This window comes from Ambystoma mexicanum, chromosome 6q, assembly GCF_040938575.1.
Source record: "Ambystoma mexicanum isolate Mex_15411 chromosome 6q, UKY_AmexF1_1, whole genome shotgun sequence".
Taxonomy (NCBI): Eukaryota; Metazoa; Chordata; class Amphibia; order Caudata; family Ambystomatidae; genus Ambystoma; species Ambystoma mexicanum.
Window position 1 is genome coordinate 96,432,697 of NC_090937.1, and position 17,289 is coordinate 96,449,985.

The 17,289-nt window shown below is 45.7% G+C and overlaps 1 protein-coding gene across 1 annotated transcript in view; it reads right to left on the reverse strand.

Annotated features, from left to right (window-relative positions):
• The window catches only part of PKD2 (polycystin 2, transient receptor potential cation channel), a 309,434-nt gene that overhangs the window by 93,785 nt on the left and 198,360 nt on the right, over positions 1–17,289 (reverse strand). The window contains exon 11 of the mRNA XM_069630542.1: positions 1,065–1,186. Coding sequence (XP_069486643.1) covers positions 1,065–1,186 — 122 coding nt within the window. The remainder of the gene's footprint in view (positions 1–1,064; positions 1,187–17,289) is intronic.

A 17,289-nucleotide genomic window follows, 5' to 3' on the forward strand; every position in this document is an offset into this window, starting at 1 on the left:
CGACACTTATGGTGCAAGAACATCTAACTGCACGTCAATTTCCAGGCACAGAAAACATTTGTGCTAATGGCTTGAAAAAAAAGAAAAGCAAGGAACTTATCATACATGGGACAGCAGAAGAATGCTTAAAATGGAGTCCTCTTTGTGGACAGTAGGATTCTGTTCGCACACGCTGCCGTGTCTTTGAAGGCCAGCAGCCTTGTGATTTTATCAGGTCTTCAACAGGGGTCAGACTTGGAGGATTATTCTATTGTGGGTACAGGTCATGCTTTGCCTCCTTCCATAGAACTAATAAAATCAGTCTAAGCATGGTGCTCCCAAAACTGTAAATTGCATTATGAGGACACCCTCAAGCGTATAGTTCGATGGGATAATGTCACCCCAAAGTAGGTGACTTTTTTTTCCCTGACCCATAAAATACTTTCCTCAAATATTCTAGGAGAAGTATAATTTAATATTATAAACTCCATATATAAAATATTTGGGGAAGTGTTTGATTTTACTGAGGCTGCCTTTTATGGGAAGTGTCACACCCTGGCGGCCATTTCTGAGGCGAATTCATCACTGGATACCAAGCGTACACCTTCTGTTCCAGGTAAACATGTTTTAACATAATCCTGTATGTGCAGACAAAGCGTTTCGGTCGAAAAGGTCGGGGAAAAAAAGCTGAATGCCCATAGTACCAAACAGGAGGAACGGGGGTGTCCACCGGCTCCCCTAGTTCGGTATTATGGGCAGTGGGGATTGCAGGAGTGTCCCCGCATACATTAAATACACAGCGGGGGACAAACACCAAAATCACAAAAGCTCAAGAAATAAAACGCGAACAAGTGGGCTTCACAATTTTGTAACTCATCTTTCAGGATTCGTTTTTCAACGTAGATCCTGAAAGACACTAAATGAAAACCCAGAGCCCAAGGCAAAGGAAACCCCTTCATCACAAGCCTCAAGAAATAACGAAGAAAAAGGAGTTGCCAAGAACAAAAAAAATACCCAAATTAACTGATGGGAATAATCCAACAAGACACTGTGCAAGTGTGGGCCTTTGCAGATTTGCTACTTACCCTTTCAAGTCTTGGCGCAATTCGTCAAAGTTTAACTTGCCCCCTCCCTGCCGCAGGCTTTCTGTTATGTCATCAACGGTCGTCTTCTTCAATTTCAGTTTGACCATGGCTTTGCTGCAGCCCTGAGGATGCAAAGCCAATTGTCATACCTTATTCACTGTCATGATAAACTGAGAGCGTGCTTCTTTTCTTTGGTTTATGTTTACTTCAAACAGGATATATAGCTGTATACTCAGAAATAACGAGAGAGGCAGAGCTTTTTTTCTCTTTAAGCACAAAAGGAAGCTTCGGAAGGAACAACAAAAAACAACAAAAATCTCCTTTATGAATATTACAAAAGAAGAACCATATCATATGTAAGGCTGATGGGTGGCACCATTTGCAAAATTGTGCATCTTATTAATGCACTGCAATGTAAAACCTTACAAATGTGTAATGTCCCATTGTAACAAAGGTGTCAGGGATGACAGACGAGAGAGACCAACACAAAAAACAAATTGACAGTGGTGTATTTGGGCAGTACGAGTGTGGGAGCAAAATAAACGTGTACGGCATAAAGTGCAATTGAAAAAAATGTCAGGCTACCTAGAGATTTCTCGCTAAGGTTTCAGGAAAATGGTGTACAAAGAAATGTCTTTCACAAAAAGATAACTCTAGTTCTCTGGGTATCCAGGACAGGCCTTCTTCTGGGTTCCTCATGCCTGAAGTAATAACTGGCTCCACAGGAACGTTGCAAGGTTCTTTTGCCTGCTTCTTTGTGTGAGAAACCCAAAGGTGTCTCACTTACTATTCCCTGAGGATCTGTCATCCAGATGGCTAGAACACGGCCATCACTATTGGATCCAGTTCCTGGGGGTGAACCAGTGGGGGAGGATAACCTGGATGGGGGGTGTCTTCGGGGAGTGGACGTGGGACACCGACGGGCGAGAGGCGGTACCCCATTCCCTGTAATACCTTTTTACCATCAACCCTGTAGGAAACATAAAAACTCTAGCCCCCTTTTCCGACACAAACACTTTGTTATACTGTAACAGATAATGGACTGACACCAGAGCAGTTTACCTGCCATGTCCCCAACACATGGGTCAGGCAGAGTCAGGCAATTGACAATAACCATGCACACCTGACGTCCCTTTACCTTCCCCACAGGGATAAAAGGTGGACCACGAAAGCACACTTCGAGCAAGGCTGAACGTATGAGGAGACAGCTACACCAAACCAGCAGTTCAAACAGAGGAGAAAGGCGGCGAGACCTGGAAGGACGATGAAGGGGGAATTGCCCTTGCCCTTTTCAACTCAGACCCACAAAGCCTCCGAAAGGGAAATCATCAGGCAGGGAGTTACAGCTGTCATGCGAGGCAACAGATGTCAATGGCACACGGGGGCCTCCAGCATTGATAACTCAGGCAGAGGCGCAAGCTGGCTACTGTGGTACTATCCTTGACTCCAGAGATCATAGAAGCCAACGGGTTCAGCACAGATGCTGAGTCGGAGGAAGCTGATCGCAAACTGAACTGTGTTGAACCCAAGGTTTCAAGTAGCAACATGTTGAACGCAAAGGAATTTGCAAGAAGAACCTGTGTGTATATTTGAACTGGAAAGAAAGCACAGTTGAGGTCCAGGTGCAGAGGGGTCCGTCATCACGTGGGTGCACATTCGAAAGGCTCTGACCGGGATCTGTTTTTGAAACTAAAAGAACCAGAAGGCCCTAGGAAAGGGTGGCGTGAGATGCCAGAGAGGTCCTACAAGGGTTATGGAAAATTCTGTGGTCAATCGAAAGTCTCAGACCCCTTGCCAGAGGAAAGCTAGGTGAAGGGACCCCGCTTTCCACTATGATTGTGAATTGTGATCCTTGGCAAATGTGAACCCGAGAGAGGGATGCCGAGAGAAAGCTAGGAGAAAGAAATCCTGCTTTCTGATCAAATTGAGGAATACATGCACTGTATTAGGAATACATGAACTGTGTTGAAGAAAGGCCGCAGTGAACCAGACGAAGGAAGACCCAAACTGCCAGAAGGATCTGAGCCCGGCAGAGGGAAATCCGAGGGGCGAAGAGCAATCACCCAAGGAGAACTTTTGTTTTTTTATTTGTTTACCGTTTTAAGAAAAGGACTGAAGAATAATTTGAGAGGCCATAGTGAACCCAACGGAGAGAGGTCCAGTTGACAAAGAGGACACAAGCCCCACCGAGGGAGGTCCGAGAGGCGAAGACCAATCGCCCAAGGTGCAAGATCACTGAGAGAACTTTTGTTTGTTTGTTACTTTGAATCAGCAAACCTTCTAAGGCAAGAGACTTTTGCAGGAAAGAGACTTAGCCCCTGAAGGGGGTTTGATATAGTGGAACTGAAATGTGAGTCTTGTGCTAGAGAGGGCCAGGAGTGTGCTGTGCTTAGGAGTTACGCCTTGTCACATGCTTGATACGTGGGGAAGGGAGACCCAGCCATACCATCCTGACTTATTTTGTGAACACTTCTTTCTTTTCTGGTCAACATTATCCCACACTCATTTTGTAATTTAGTTGTAAGGATTGGCAATCGTTTTTTGTTTAGTATAGGCCCTTTTGATTTGACAAGATGCCACTAGGAATGCCTTATTATTTGATGGTCGTAGCTTGCTCCCATCTTAGATTTAGGTTTAGATTAGGCATTTACCTCAACCATTATAATGTTTACTAAACACCCTTGAACTGGGACCACTTGTGTGTCTTTACTGTTGCCACCATGAGTTCCTTACATACGTCACTTTTCCTTGCTGGCTTGTAGTGGGTGCAGCGCCACAGCAATCCTCTGGATGTGGTCTTCAATGTAGTCTCTCCTTTGGAAGTCTTTGCTCTCCCAACCAGGGGAGGCAGGGGCTTGTTCATCAATCTTGGCACTTTCTAGAGTCATGGATGTACCTCAGGGAAGATTGGAAGGGTGCAGAGGTGGCCAATAGCGATTCCTATTCTGCCCTGAGTTCTCTAGCTTCACCTGCTACTGTCCTCATTATCAAACTGTCGATCTCTCTGAGCCAACTATTTGAAAAATTCAAATATCCTCTTTCCTGAAATCTCTCCTTTTCTAACCATCTCTTCTCTCAACTTCTATGTACTCTGTCACGTTCTTCCCTCTTGTGGCCTGTATTCGTCTTCTACTCAGACCCTTTGTCCTCTTCTTTCTCCACCTCTTTGGGTCAGAGCTACCTCCCTGATCCAGATCTCTGCCACCATCACCTTCTTCATCCCTTTGGGCCTAGCTGCCTCTGCTTGCCAGATCCTCCTCTCTAGTACCTTCTTCATCTCTTTTGGCACACCTTTTCCCACTCTTTAAATATCTCACCCATAATCTGCACCACTTCTGCGGGCAGTTCTGTGACCACATTGCACTTTCTATTTCTCTTGCCTTCTTCACCCCTCTGGGCATAACTTTCCTCACTCACCAGGTCTGTTTCGCAATCGCATATTTCACCCCTTTGGGTACAACACTTCTCACTCTGCAAGTTTATTCCCCTATTACCCGTTTCATCCCTTTTGGCAACTCCCTATCCCCTGAACACCTTTACTCTTTGGCAACCACTCCCTCACTCTCCACTAGCAGTCCGAGTTCTGTTGGCTCTCCAGTCTGGGCTCTGCTCAAGTTTCCAGGCTCCAGTATGGCCCAGCCGTCTGAATCGCTGTTTAAACGACCTGGGCTGGGATCATTCTTCTCCAGATAAATCCCTGTCTTCTTCCTCTGGTCTCCAGCTATTTCTTCCCCCACTTCCATACTCAGACTGAACCTTTGTCTTTCTGTTATAAGCCTGTAGACCTGCCTGCCAGCCTCCCTGCGGTGAATGTGGATTCAAATGTGTCAGCTGTCCCCCTTGATGTCTTGCTGAGTCTACCTGTTACAATTGTTGTCAGTAAGATAGCACAGCTGGTGGAGCACCCGATGCTGTGATCTGTGTGTGATCTGAAGGACACAGGTTTGAATCCTGGCAAGGCCAACTTAGCCTTTCATCATTAAAAGGTTGATAAATGAGTACCAACCTCGGTTGTGTGATAATTGAATGTAAATATATTCTATGTACAGTGCTTTGGTGAAAGTGTTATATAAATAACAAATCATCATCATTGCTAACGGTAGGACAGTGGAGGGCTTACCGATGCAAGTCTAGTTGACTAGTGAATTTCCCTTCACAATTGAGGATCTGCTATGTTTCTCTGTTGATTGCATTTCTGTACCTGTGCGAGGGAAGCATGCCACCATCCGTCGATCCGTGCATGGATGGTGGTCCATGCAAGGAAGCATGGACCACCATCCGTCGATTCCCTTAAAGGACACATTATTGCAGGATCACCAGCTTCAGCAGAAGCGCAAACACTGTTTTTGGGGATTCGTGACAGCCTAATTTCCCAGATCTCAAAGGGTCTTGCTTCCCTTTTGTAGGGTACGGTCTGTGCTGCTTAAATAGGTTTTGCCCTAGCTGGTGCCATGTGACTGGACCCTGCCCTCAACAGGGACCAGGCGAGGGTGACCAGTGGATCGTCCCCACTCCACCCCAGGGCTCTAGCTAGTTTGAGGACATATTTGGTTTCCTTGGTCACTTTCACTGCAGGTCCCTGGAGTGAGGCAGGGGACTGTGTCACAATAATAACATTGAAAGCAATCTGCTGGTCAAGCCGCCTGTTTGGAATCAGGTGTGTTGTGGGGTGCTATTTCTACCAATCCAACAAAAAGTCAGAATCTTGCTCTGCTCCATTAATTTGCAGTATTCGGGAATCACAGATCCTGCGGCATAATATTCCATCTTTATTCAGTCAACTCAACCAGACTGCGCAGCTTTAGAGTAAGAGTCACAGAAGCTTCCAACTCACCATTAAGAAACGAATATGTGAAGGAACCTCTTGAGAGCAGATGGTAAAATCATAGATGGGCATTTATTCATGCTGTTTTGTGTTCAGGTTATGACCTGATTTTACTTGCTTTACTTCATTCATTTCATGAGTTTATTTTTACTTTTAAAATTGATTTCCTTTAAGGCTTGTGGCCGGCGTGCGACTGGACGTCGCCTTTTTACCACAATTACATGCATTTTCATTTCATTTTATTTTCTGTTCCATAATATTTATTTTGTATTATTTTATATTCCTTGTAGCCCAATCTAGTCAGGCGGAGGGTCCCTGGTCTCCTGTGACTTTAGGGTCTTGTTCCCGAACATCAGGCTTTTCATTTCTGACCCGCACACAGGTCTCTCACAGCGATATTATGTGTCTTAACAGACACTACTCATCGGAAGCGCAGCAGGCTCGCCTTGTGCATTCCAAAGTTGCGCCAAAGTCCAGCCTGTCTGTCTGTGCTCATTCGTGCGCAGGCAGGGCGCATTATATTGCCTTTCAGATCGTCAAAAATACCAAAGCTGTCCACGGATGACATCCTACGTAGGGCTCCCCCAGAAACAGTGTTCCCCTTCGCTTTAAAACTGCCTGGACATGCGAGTGTCCTCAATAATGCCATCTATTTCTGATTGCCCATGCAACTTCTTGTTTTGACTTGCTGTCGGACTAAGCGTTTCACATTCTCTGTTTGACAGAGACGTAGTTCAGAGACTCCTCGGGCCCGTCGAAGGTTCAGGCCCTCCCATATAACTACGACATCCTTCATTTTGCTTGCAGTGCGGTCCATGCTGGCGGAGGAGTCACTGTTATCCTTCAATCTAACCTGTCAATTTCATCAATCCCTGTAGCGCATGACATTAAAATGGAGGCCCTTCTTGTTCGTTTTAACATGTCAGCCATGTGCACCATGCAGATATTTATCGTATATCACACGCCCTGGTAAGGACTCCAAATTTAGTGAATAGTTCACAGACTAGTCTTCATAATAAGTTCTCCAATATGATCCTTTTGGGTGACTTCAATATTATATTCATTGCCCCTACTTCTAATGCTGCTGCTCAATTTTTTCGAGAACATGTTGGATTTTGGACTGAAGCAACATGTTGCTGAACCTACCCACCAATTAGGTAACACCTTAGACCTCATCTTTTCAACAGACTCCCTTATCTCAGTTGCCCCTACCTTACGGGTTCTATGGTCTGACCACCTAGTTGTGCCATTCTGTATTGTGTCACAGGAAAAGCGTGCTGTTCCTCTGATTCATGAGACTCAAACTGAATTGTGGTTTAGCTAATCCCGATTCCATTGCTTCCTATGTGCATGACAAATGCGATGATATACATCAAGTAGATATTTCTCTGCTGTCTCGGGTATTTAGGTCTGCAGCCAATATTTTTGCCCCACTAAAAGCTAGTAGGTCTCACCGATATGCCCCTCAGAGCAATGCTAGATGGATGACCTCAGAGTTCTTCGACTTAAAAGAAGGCAGACCGAGCACAAATTGTGCACTAATTATGAGCAAGGAGATAAGGTATTGCTACCTACAGCTTCTAAGTTACATCATCAGGCTACCCATCTAGCCAAATGTACATTCTATACCAACAAGGTCAAAGATGATCTGAACCACCTCAAGGAACTTTTTTCCCCTGGTGTGGTCGCTCCTTGTCTGATTTCTTCATTTCCATGATCGAGGCTATATGAAGTACTATTCGGTCCTCACGTTTGTTCTACCATGATCACACAGGAGATCCCCTATCCTCTTTCCTGGTCATATTTTCCGGTGTTCACTTCAGAGGCAATATCATCGCCTTAAATCTGTGTTCCTACTTGATTCCATCCCTCTGTGTGCTAAAAGAGATTATACTGCAGATTGTCAATGGAGTGTCTCAAGCTGTGAACATTTCTTGTTCCGCTGGCGCTATTCCTGCTGACTTGAAGGAGGCACTTGTTATTCCACTTCTCAAGAAACCTTTACTCGACTCCAAGATTCCAGCTAATTTCCATCCAATTTCACATCTCCCCGTCTTCATGAAACTCCTTGTATCATTATCCTCACCTATTCTCAACACCTTCTTGGAGACTACCAACTTTCCCGATACTCATCAGTCATGCTTTTGGCCAGGGTTGGGGTACAAAGAGCGTGTTAATGTCAGTGATGGACGATACATCTTGGCTGGCCAATCAAGAAGGAATGGAAGTGCTGATCCAATTGGACTTGTCAGCAGCTTTCAACACAGTTTATCACTCGCTCCTGTTGCACCGACTGGCCGTGGCAGGGCTTTCTGGCTCAGTACTATCTTGGTTTGCCTTGTTTCTGACTGACAGATCTCAATCCCTTTCTCGGTCATCCTATTGCTCTTCATCTCATTCTCTTTCCTGTGGGGTCCTATACTTTTTAATGTCTATATACAGCTACTTGTTAATCTCAAACTCCTATGGCCTCCAATGCTATTCGTATGCAGAGGACACCCAGATTATTGTTCAGCTAGATCTGTCCCAATCTGAGGTGTCATTGTGCTTCCAGGAGTGCTTGGTGGCCCTGGGCCGCTGGATAGGTGATAACTGGGTTAACCTCAATGTAGATAAGATGGAGGTCCCGGTGGTCGACCCTCCTATTTTCTGTCTACCTCTTCCCTGTGGACTTCCTCCCTGTAGACCACCCTCACTAGGGAATCCTCATGTGCCAGTTGTAGTAAAAAATCTCTGCGTTAAGATTTCTAAGTCTCTGTCTATGGAGGTACAGGTTAGTCATATCTTTCAGACTGGTCACTACCACTTCAGATTTCTTTGTAAAGTCCCGGTTTACCTCCTGACTCAATTGAGGGTGCGGGTGGTTGCCACTATGGTGCTTAGCAGTATTGGCCACAGCAATGCTCTCCTTGGCTCAACCTCTTTTTCTTACACACCGGCTTCAACTTCTTCAGAATTCATCAGCCTGTGTGGCTCCAGGGTCACCCTATGGTGCACACATTTTCCCGGTGTTACAGTCTCTCCACTGGCTCCTTGTCGCCAAAAGGGTTGAGTTCAAATCTTTGTGCATTGTCCACCGGGCCTTCTAAGGGCAAAGGGTGCAATATTTACATGACAAATGTGTTCCTTATAGTCCAAAACGTTCCCTTTGCTCTATGGATGCTCGTTTGATTGTAGTCCCCGTCCCACAGTTCCAGCTGTCCAGGGCTGGTAGATGTGCCTTTTCGATCTCTGCTGCTAAGTTGTTGAACAACTTGCCGTCTGCTCTTAGGGGCAATGAAAACCACTAATAGTTCCGCCGCTCATTGAAAACCTTGTTGTTCTAACTTTGATATCAGCCTCCCAGTATCCCTGTTCTGGTTTAGCGCCAATATGCCTTCGGGCGAACGCATGCTGTATAAATTCATGTAAGATAACATATATGGATGTATTCACGACCATCAATGGCCAGGGTCAAGAATATTCTACACTTCACAGACTGTCCATCGAGGAATATAGTGAAGGAGAAAAAAATAAGGCTACACACATTTCCACTGCTGTCTTTTTGACAATGCACAAATATTTCCCAGATAAGGCTATCTAGCCTTTAAAACAAATAATGTCTGCCTGCACATTATCATGGCACTTTGGAATTCAAGATGGCCATGTGCATCGAACAGGTCGGTCATTTATGTGCAAACAGCCTTGATTTTGTGATGCCTTCACTTTTTTGTTAATCAAATGTTTATCAGGCATTAACCCTCTAAAAAAGGCACTAAAGTGTAAAATATAACAAACTGCTGGAAAGATGTTTGGCATAACTATTTCTGTGTCTTTGTCCATTCATATTTACACTGTTCTCTTTCAAGGTAGAGTTAGGTTAGTAGGGCTGCATGCAAATGATTGTATTTATATATTTATAGAGCGAGCACATCTTGGTGCTCTGCATTCAGCATGTGTTTTGCGATTGCAGAGCTGCTCGGTGAACAAGGCATAAAGAACAACAGATAAGCTGATAAGACCGAGGTTTTAGGTGTCAATCAAATGAAGGCACAGGATTTGGATACAGCAGTGGAATGAAAGTGGACACAGGGGAGATTGGGGTTACTAGGCAAAGACTACACAGGGGACACCAGTAAGGGTTGCAGTGCTCTCCTTGAATGATACGAATGCAGATGTGTAATAAAAACTGCTACACAGGAGAGGGGGCAGGTTAACAGTGTTTGGGAAATGATGCAAGGGATTACAGTTCTACCAGTGGGGCACAACGCAGGGTAATGGCACTGGTGTAACAGGGGCCCCCGCAGCCCCTGCGGTGCGGGGGGGCCCGCGGTGTGGGGGGCCCCACCAGCACATGGCTGGGAGGGGGCCCCAGTAAAAAAAAAAAAAAAAAAAAAAAAAAAAAAAAATGTTCTTTTGAAATTCACTCTGCATTCATAAAGAACATTTCTGTAACAGAAATAATTTCTTTATGAAGGCAGAGTGACTACAAAAAGAAACTTTCTTTTTGAAGTCTGAGGGCCCCCGTACCCCATGACATGGAAGACCCTAGGCTGGAGGCCTCCATGTCATGGGGTGGGGGAGGAGCCCTATGCCTTCAAAAAGAAATTGTTTGTTTTTGAAGCCACTCAGCCATCATAAAGAAATTATTTTGATTATGGTTCGGTCCTTAACTGAAATAATTTCTTAATGAAGTTATAGTGACTTAAAAAAGAAACAATGGGGCTCATTCTGACCATGCCGGTCCGGAAACAACGGTGCTGGTAAGCTTACAGGCACTGTTGTTTCCGGACCGGCATATTACAGGTCTGCCTGGTGGGGCTGCCGTGCCCGACAGGTCTGACCCTGCCAGGCACAGCAGCCACGGTAGGCAGACCCGTCACGGAAGCACCGGCACCGTTAACAATGGTGCAGGTGCTTCTGTGTCCCCATTCCCGTGGAGTCTGGGGTTTAACGAAATTACCAGCACCTGATTTCCCAGCCGCCGGACTTGAAATAGCACGGTGGCACCGGGAAGTCAGGCCATAGTAATTTTTTATGGGTCCGGCGGCAACCCGCCGGTAGCACCGGTACGGTTACCGCTGGACCCGTAATGAGCCCCAATTTCTTTTTTAAGTAATAGGGCCCCCCTCAACTCCATGAGGTGTGCGTGTATTAGTCTATGGTGAAACGGTGCACACTCAAATGTATAGCTGGCTGCCTGTGTGTGTATGGTGAAAGGGTGCACACTTAAATGTATGGGTGGCTGTGTGGGTGTGCCTGCATGGTGAAAGGGTGTACACTTAAATGTATAGGTGGCTACCTGTGTGAGTGTATGGTGAAAGGGTGCACACTTAAATGTGTGGATGACTGGGTGTGTATAAGGTGAATGGTGTGTGTGCTTGTGTACAGGGGCACAAGAAAACCTTCATTTCGGGGGAGCTAACTCTTCAAATGTTGGGAGAGGCGCTAACTTCACATGCGGTGGGGAGGGGGAAACTTATTTGTGTGGGCGCATCCAAATTATTTACGCATTTTAATGAGACTATTCTAGTGCAGATTCAATGTTACAAGCAGTTAACTCTCTCTTATAAGTCTCCTGTTCCCTCTCTACCCTTCCAATCACTCCCCTGGCATGCAAGTACTAAACCCACATCACGATTTCAATTGCCTAAACAATGTGGCATTTGAATGCAAGTACTAACAGTGAAATGCTTTACGTTGGTAATTGCTGGGTTCTTGTTAACAGCAAAAACCAGGTGCCGTTTAAAATCTGTGTCCTGTTCGGTCTGGCAACTGCTCTAAAGGTTAGCCAAGTTGAGTCAATATAGCCCAAAATGTCAGAGGGGGTAGTGCTGAAGCCCAGTTAACTCAATGGTGTTGCGCTACTACTTGTGTTTAATGCCTTGCTTACTCCTAGTCCTATTCTTCCTCGTCCCAGTACTTATATACGAGGCAGTACGTGTGTTTGAGGCACTCTGCCTCATACAAAAGTACTGGGAAGAGGTAGAGGTACATGGAGGTAATGCCTGATTTAGCTACCTGTAATCTTCATCACTCCTAGTCCCACTGTTCCTCATCCCAGTACTTACCTATGAGGCAAGGAGCCTCATACGTAAGCTCTGGGACAAGGAAGAGGGACGCAGAGGTAATTCTGGGCCAAGGAGCTGATTGTGGAGGTTGGGGTAGTGGGTGGGAGGGAGAGTGGATGTGTGGGGGGGCAGGATTGTGTGATAAATCATAATGGTTGTCCATGTCCAGGCTAAGCAGGCATGATATGTGGTATTAGTGGCTAGAGAGGCATTTTGATGCAGCCAGTCTAGTCATTCCTCAGTTTGGTATGACTTTCTTTTAACTGGACATTTCTGATAAAGTAGTCCTGCTAACTTTAATTACCTGGCTAGATTGGCATTTGGGTGCTGCCAGTCTAGCCATTTCTTACTGCGGCATTGTATATTTTTCTGGGCATCTGTGATAAAATGATATGATGTAATTCAAGTCATTTATAACGCGCCTGTACACAAGTGTACACAAGGGAGGGATGATAGAGGGAGGACAAGACAAACGATCTCACTAGGCCTTGTGTCATTGCGAGAACGAGAAGTGCAAGGGAAAAGGGAGCAGGAAAGTGCAAGTGAGAGGGGAGGGGAAAACAGGGCAGCAATGCTCTCAGTAAGTGCAGCCAGTGCAGAGCAGCTATTGGTTGTGCAAGGAGAACAATGGACTGCAGGGTTACAGTTACAGCCCCTAAGTGCATGGTAGGCCCGGCGGCAGTGCAAGGGTGACCAATCAAGAAAGAGCCTGAACTCAGAGAGACTCTGAGGGTAGCCAAGCAGCCAGTCAGTACAGCAGACAGGTAGGTCAGGTAGGTCAGCAGGGGGGGAGAGAGAGCGAAAGCAGCAGAGAACAGGAAATCTTTTAGCTGCTTCCGAAACTTCAGGTTGTCCGCCTCAAGTTTGAGAGGGGCAGGGAGGCCATTCCAGTTGGAGGCACCAGCAGAGGAGAGAGGTCTACCCCCACTCTCTGCCTGGAGAAATGTCTAAGCCTTAGAGAGTTGGAGGTAGCTGAGTGAAGGGTTAGAGAAAGAAGGTATTTTGGAAGAGAGCATTGGATTTAATGTGGGCACTGGCCCCAGAAAGCCTTGTGGGCAATGCAAAGGTTCTTGAACTTGATCCTTGCAGCCAGTGGAGAGATTTCAGGGCTGGAGAAATACAATCCCAGGGCTTGAGGCCAAGGCTAAGTCTTGCAGTCCTGTTCTGGATTATTTGCAGATGACGGAGACTAGAGGAAGACAGATTGAGAAAGTGGCTGTTGCAGTAGTCCAGCCTAGAGACAGTGAGCTTCTGGTGGAGAGTGAGAAAGGGAAGAGTCCCTTTGAGGAGAAGCAGCTGGTAGTGGGACTTCTTGGTGATGTCCGAGATGTTAGGAGAGAAAGAGAGTGTGGCGTTGAAGATGACACCAAGGTTTTTTGCCTCGCAGGAAGGCAAAGGAAGAGGGCCCAAGGTGGTCTGCTATAGTGAGAGAGGAAACGCAGTGGCAAGGGTCCCAATGAGAAGGATCTCTGTCTTACTGGCATTAAGGCAGAGATCATTGGAGGCGCACCAATCCTGAATCGTGGATAGACAGTCAGGAATGAGCAGGAGAGGAGAGGAGAATGAGGGGAGCCTGAAGGAAAGCTGAGTCATCCGCACAACACTGAAAGTTAGAGGATAAGGTAGAGATCAGGGAGGCCAAAGTGGCCAAGTAGAGGTTGAAAAACCAGCGTGAGAGGATAGAGCCCTGGGGAATGCCACAGGTAGAGAGAGGTGGCGGAGAGAATGGGACCACGATCGACCTGGGAGCGGAGTGGCGGTCCAAGTGGAAGTAGCTCATTCACTCTAGGGTCTGATCTGTGATGCCCAGGTTCTCACAGAGTCGATTGATCAGGATGGCGATGTTGACCCTGTCGAAAGCAGAGGAAAGATGAAGGATGAGAATAGAAGGAATGCTGGAATCAAGGTTAGAGAGCAGCACAGGTGTTAAGGAGAGCAGTTTCCATGCCTCTGGCAGCTCTGAAGCCAGACTGATGGTCATGGAGACAACCAACAGATTCAGTGTGGAGAGTAAGCTGGGAGATAGCAAGCTTTTCCAAGAGTTTGCTCAGGAAAGGTGGAGATTGAGCGATAGTTTTCCGGGCAGGTAGGATCAGCAGACTGCTTCTTGAGTGGGTGCACAAGGGAGTGCTCAAAGCGAGAGGGGAACATTGCAGTGGCGAAAGAGTGATTACAGAAATCGGCCAAGGCTGGAGCGAGGGTGTCAATATGGGCTTTGATGGTTCTGGAGGAGCAGCGGAGCACCTGTTTGGACGACACTTTCATAGATCGGACTTGTCTAGAAACCTCGTCAGGTGTTGTCAGAGAGAAAGAGGAAAAAGGAGGAGGAGAGAAGAGATGGCCAAAATGGGCCGAGAGAGGAAGAGGACATCGAGGACAGGATGTCCTGAGATTTAGCAGAGAAATGAGAGGCCAGAGCTGTACAGAGGGCATGGGAGGGAACAGAAGAGGTATAGACCACAACAGGATTGACCAGTTCCTTGCAGATTTTAAAGAGTTTGGCCGTGTTGTTCGAGGCCATGGAGACACATGCTTTATTGTGTGCTCTCTTCTTGATGAGTGTTATTGCTTTGACTGGCATTTTGCTGAAAACAGTCTAGGTATGTCTAAATGTGGCCTGGCATTCTGTACTATAATGTTATTACGTGTTTACACTGGTCTACATTGTGCAGCCAGTTGGAAGCATTAATGTTCCTGTGCACTGTTGGTGACTTGCATGTATTGGATTGTGTTACCCTACAAAACAATTGCAAACACTCTGGCTTTATAGCCAATTTATCTCAGAAAGTGTGCTGTATATTGCATTAAAACACATATTTATATCTTTTTCTTAGTGCAGTGTGCGGCATACCCCTTCAGCAGCACGTTCATGCGTATTGTGCTAGCGTGACAGTCTAGGCCGGCCCAGAGTGTGGTGCAACCTGTGATTTGTTGCCGAGTTGGGGGGCCCCCTCAGCATGGCTCGCAGGGGGGCCCCCACATTTTGTGTTACGCCACTGGGTAATGGTACAGAATTGGGATGATGCTGGCAACACGGGGCTTGGGAGTGCACAATATTTACTGTGTTCAATGGGGTGGAAACAGGAAGGTGTTGAGTGAGGCACTCACTCGCACGAGGAATGGACTGGACCTTAGTGAGAATGGCATATTTTCCAGAGGTTTGGTTTATAGAGCGAAAAGCTCCTCCCCCACACCCTGGTTTTTACAACGTGTGTAGGCACTGCTAACACACTGGCAAAAGAAGATCTAAGGGGTCAAGAAGGGAGGCGTCTGTAGTTTTCTCATTGGAGGCACAGAGGCGGTCCAGTGTATGGCATCAAAAGGTAGTCATAGAATCTTGATGATGTAAATGACTGCAGAGTGACTTTCTTCAGACCAGAAACTCCTTACTTGCATGGCATTTATTACCAAACATCAACGGTAAAGCAAACATGATAAGTGTTATTACCTGGCTAGACTCAGCTACACTGGTGCTGCCAACCTGGACATATGTTCTTACTGTGTCATGGCGTTTAGTCTCAGTAAAGCCGACAGGAGTATGTTCTTATATGGAAATACTGCCATATATTGGTGTGCATACATGGGCATGTATAGGCACAGCCAGCGTGAACATGTTTTTTTATGCTGGCATACACTGTCTGCTAAGGCATCATGAAAATGAGTTGGAAATTGCTACTGTTCACTGTTGTGACTTTCATCTATTGGATTTTCTCATGTGTTACGCTGCAAAACCATTTACTAACTCTGGGGTTTGACACAAAGTTCAAACCAATCTCGGGTGCAGGATGGGACCCCACAAACACCACTTGGTTGGTTTGGGATTCCTTGCAAAGTTCGGTCACTCGCGCATATTCGAGGGAAACATTTACGCCCATCCAATTAAAAAATTCACCAGCTGCCACTAATTGTGTTTAATGATGGCATGTTTTTAGTAAAGCCTTGCTCGGACCTTGCCTTTTATTTCGGTGCTTACCAACGTATTTAGGGTACGCAGTGATGTTATCGAATAAAAAACAGAATGCATTTTAAACAAACCCAAAACGTCTAAAAAAATAACGAATTTTGGAAAAACTATATATATGTGGTTGGGAATGGGAATAGTAGTTATAGGTCTTTGTTAAGATATTTTTTCTTTGTTCAAAAATCATTCTTTGTTTTATCATTTGATAAAATCACATGTAACCACGATTTAGAATTTTCTGCTGCATACCCACATTTCCGGAGAGCAGAGCAGAGCCTAGCATTGGCCCATGCTACCAATACGGAGGCAAAAGAAGGATACAATTTCCTTTCCCTCCGTTTTACCTTTGCTACTGAAAAACTCATGAGCCAAGCTGCAGTACAAATCAGGTCATAGAACATCAACACTTGTGCTCTTCGCTGTACTTCATTTGGCCAGTATCGGATTTCTTCACATAGTTCCTCAGCTATACTTTGCTTGCTTTGTGTGAAAGGATAAAGCCGTACATGGTCAGCCTGCCTCGGATGTGCTATGGCAGCGTAGCAAAAAGATGAACTAGTCGGGATACCTGAAAGATATCTGGGATCCCTGTGCCGGATCCAGGCTTTCAGTGAACGCATGGGAATGTCTGGATGTGGCAACCAACCACCAGTGATTGAGTGATCTCCAAATGTTTGAAATGGTGCACCTTCCTGATTGGAAGCAGGTTCTGAACACGGCTACAAATGTTCCTATCTACCTTTGGAGTCCGCACTCTTAGTTTGCTTAACTACGAGAGGAGTTCTGCAGAAGATGGCAACGCTAACGCAAATTACAACCAAAGGGTGCTCCGCTACTGCATCTTTTCAAGACCAGTCTGATGGCGCAGCTCGGCCACTGTCCGTGGATACTGGACTTCTAAAGAGCAAATACGGAACGGACCAAACTGTGCTCCCTTAGCCAAACCGACCGGCAAAAGTCCAATTCCTCTATAACCCAAAGGAAAAAATTAGGATTCCAAGCAGGTGCGCTCTACCCAGTGTAAATCACATAGTAGTTCATTATATTTCGTCTGGTAGCATATAAAAAAATAATTTCCATGAAAACCCATATATAACGAAAATGATAGTAATTGAAAAAAACCTCCAATCAATGTACACAATTCATTGCCCATTATTCATGAAACTGTCATTATTTGATTATTGAATTGTTTGTACCAATTGCCATATTCATGATCATGTTTCATTTGTCATATTCTCGATAATATTGAACATTATGTTCGACCAGTGGCCAAGAATATCCCATCAGTATTAGAAACACATTCGCCTAGTATTACATAACCTGAGGAATCAGATATGTGCTATAATTATGCTATCATTATATAAACCTAGTGACCCTAGTAAACCTGGA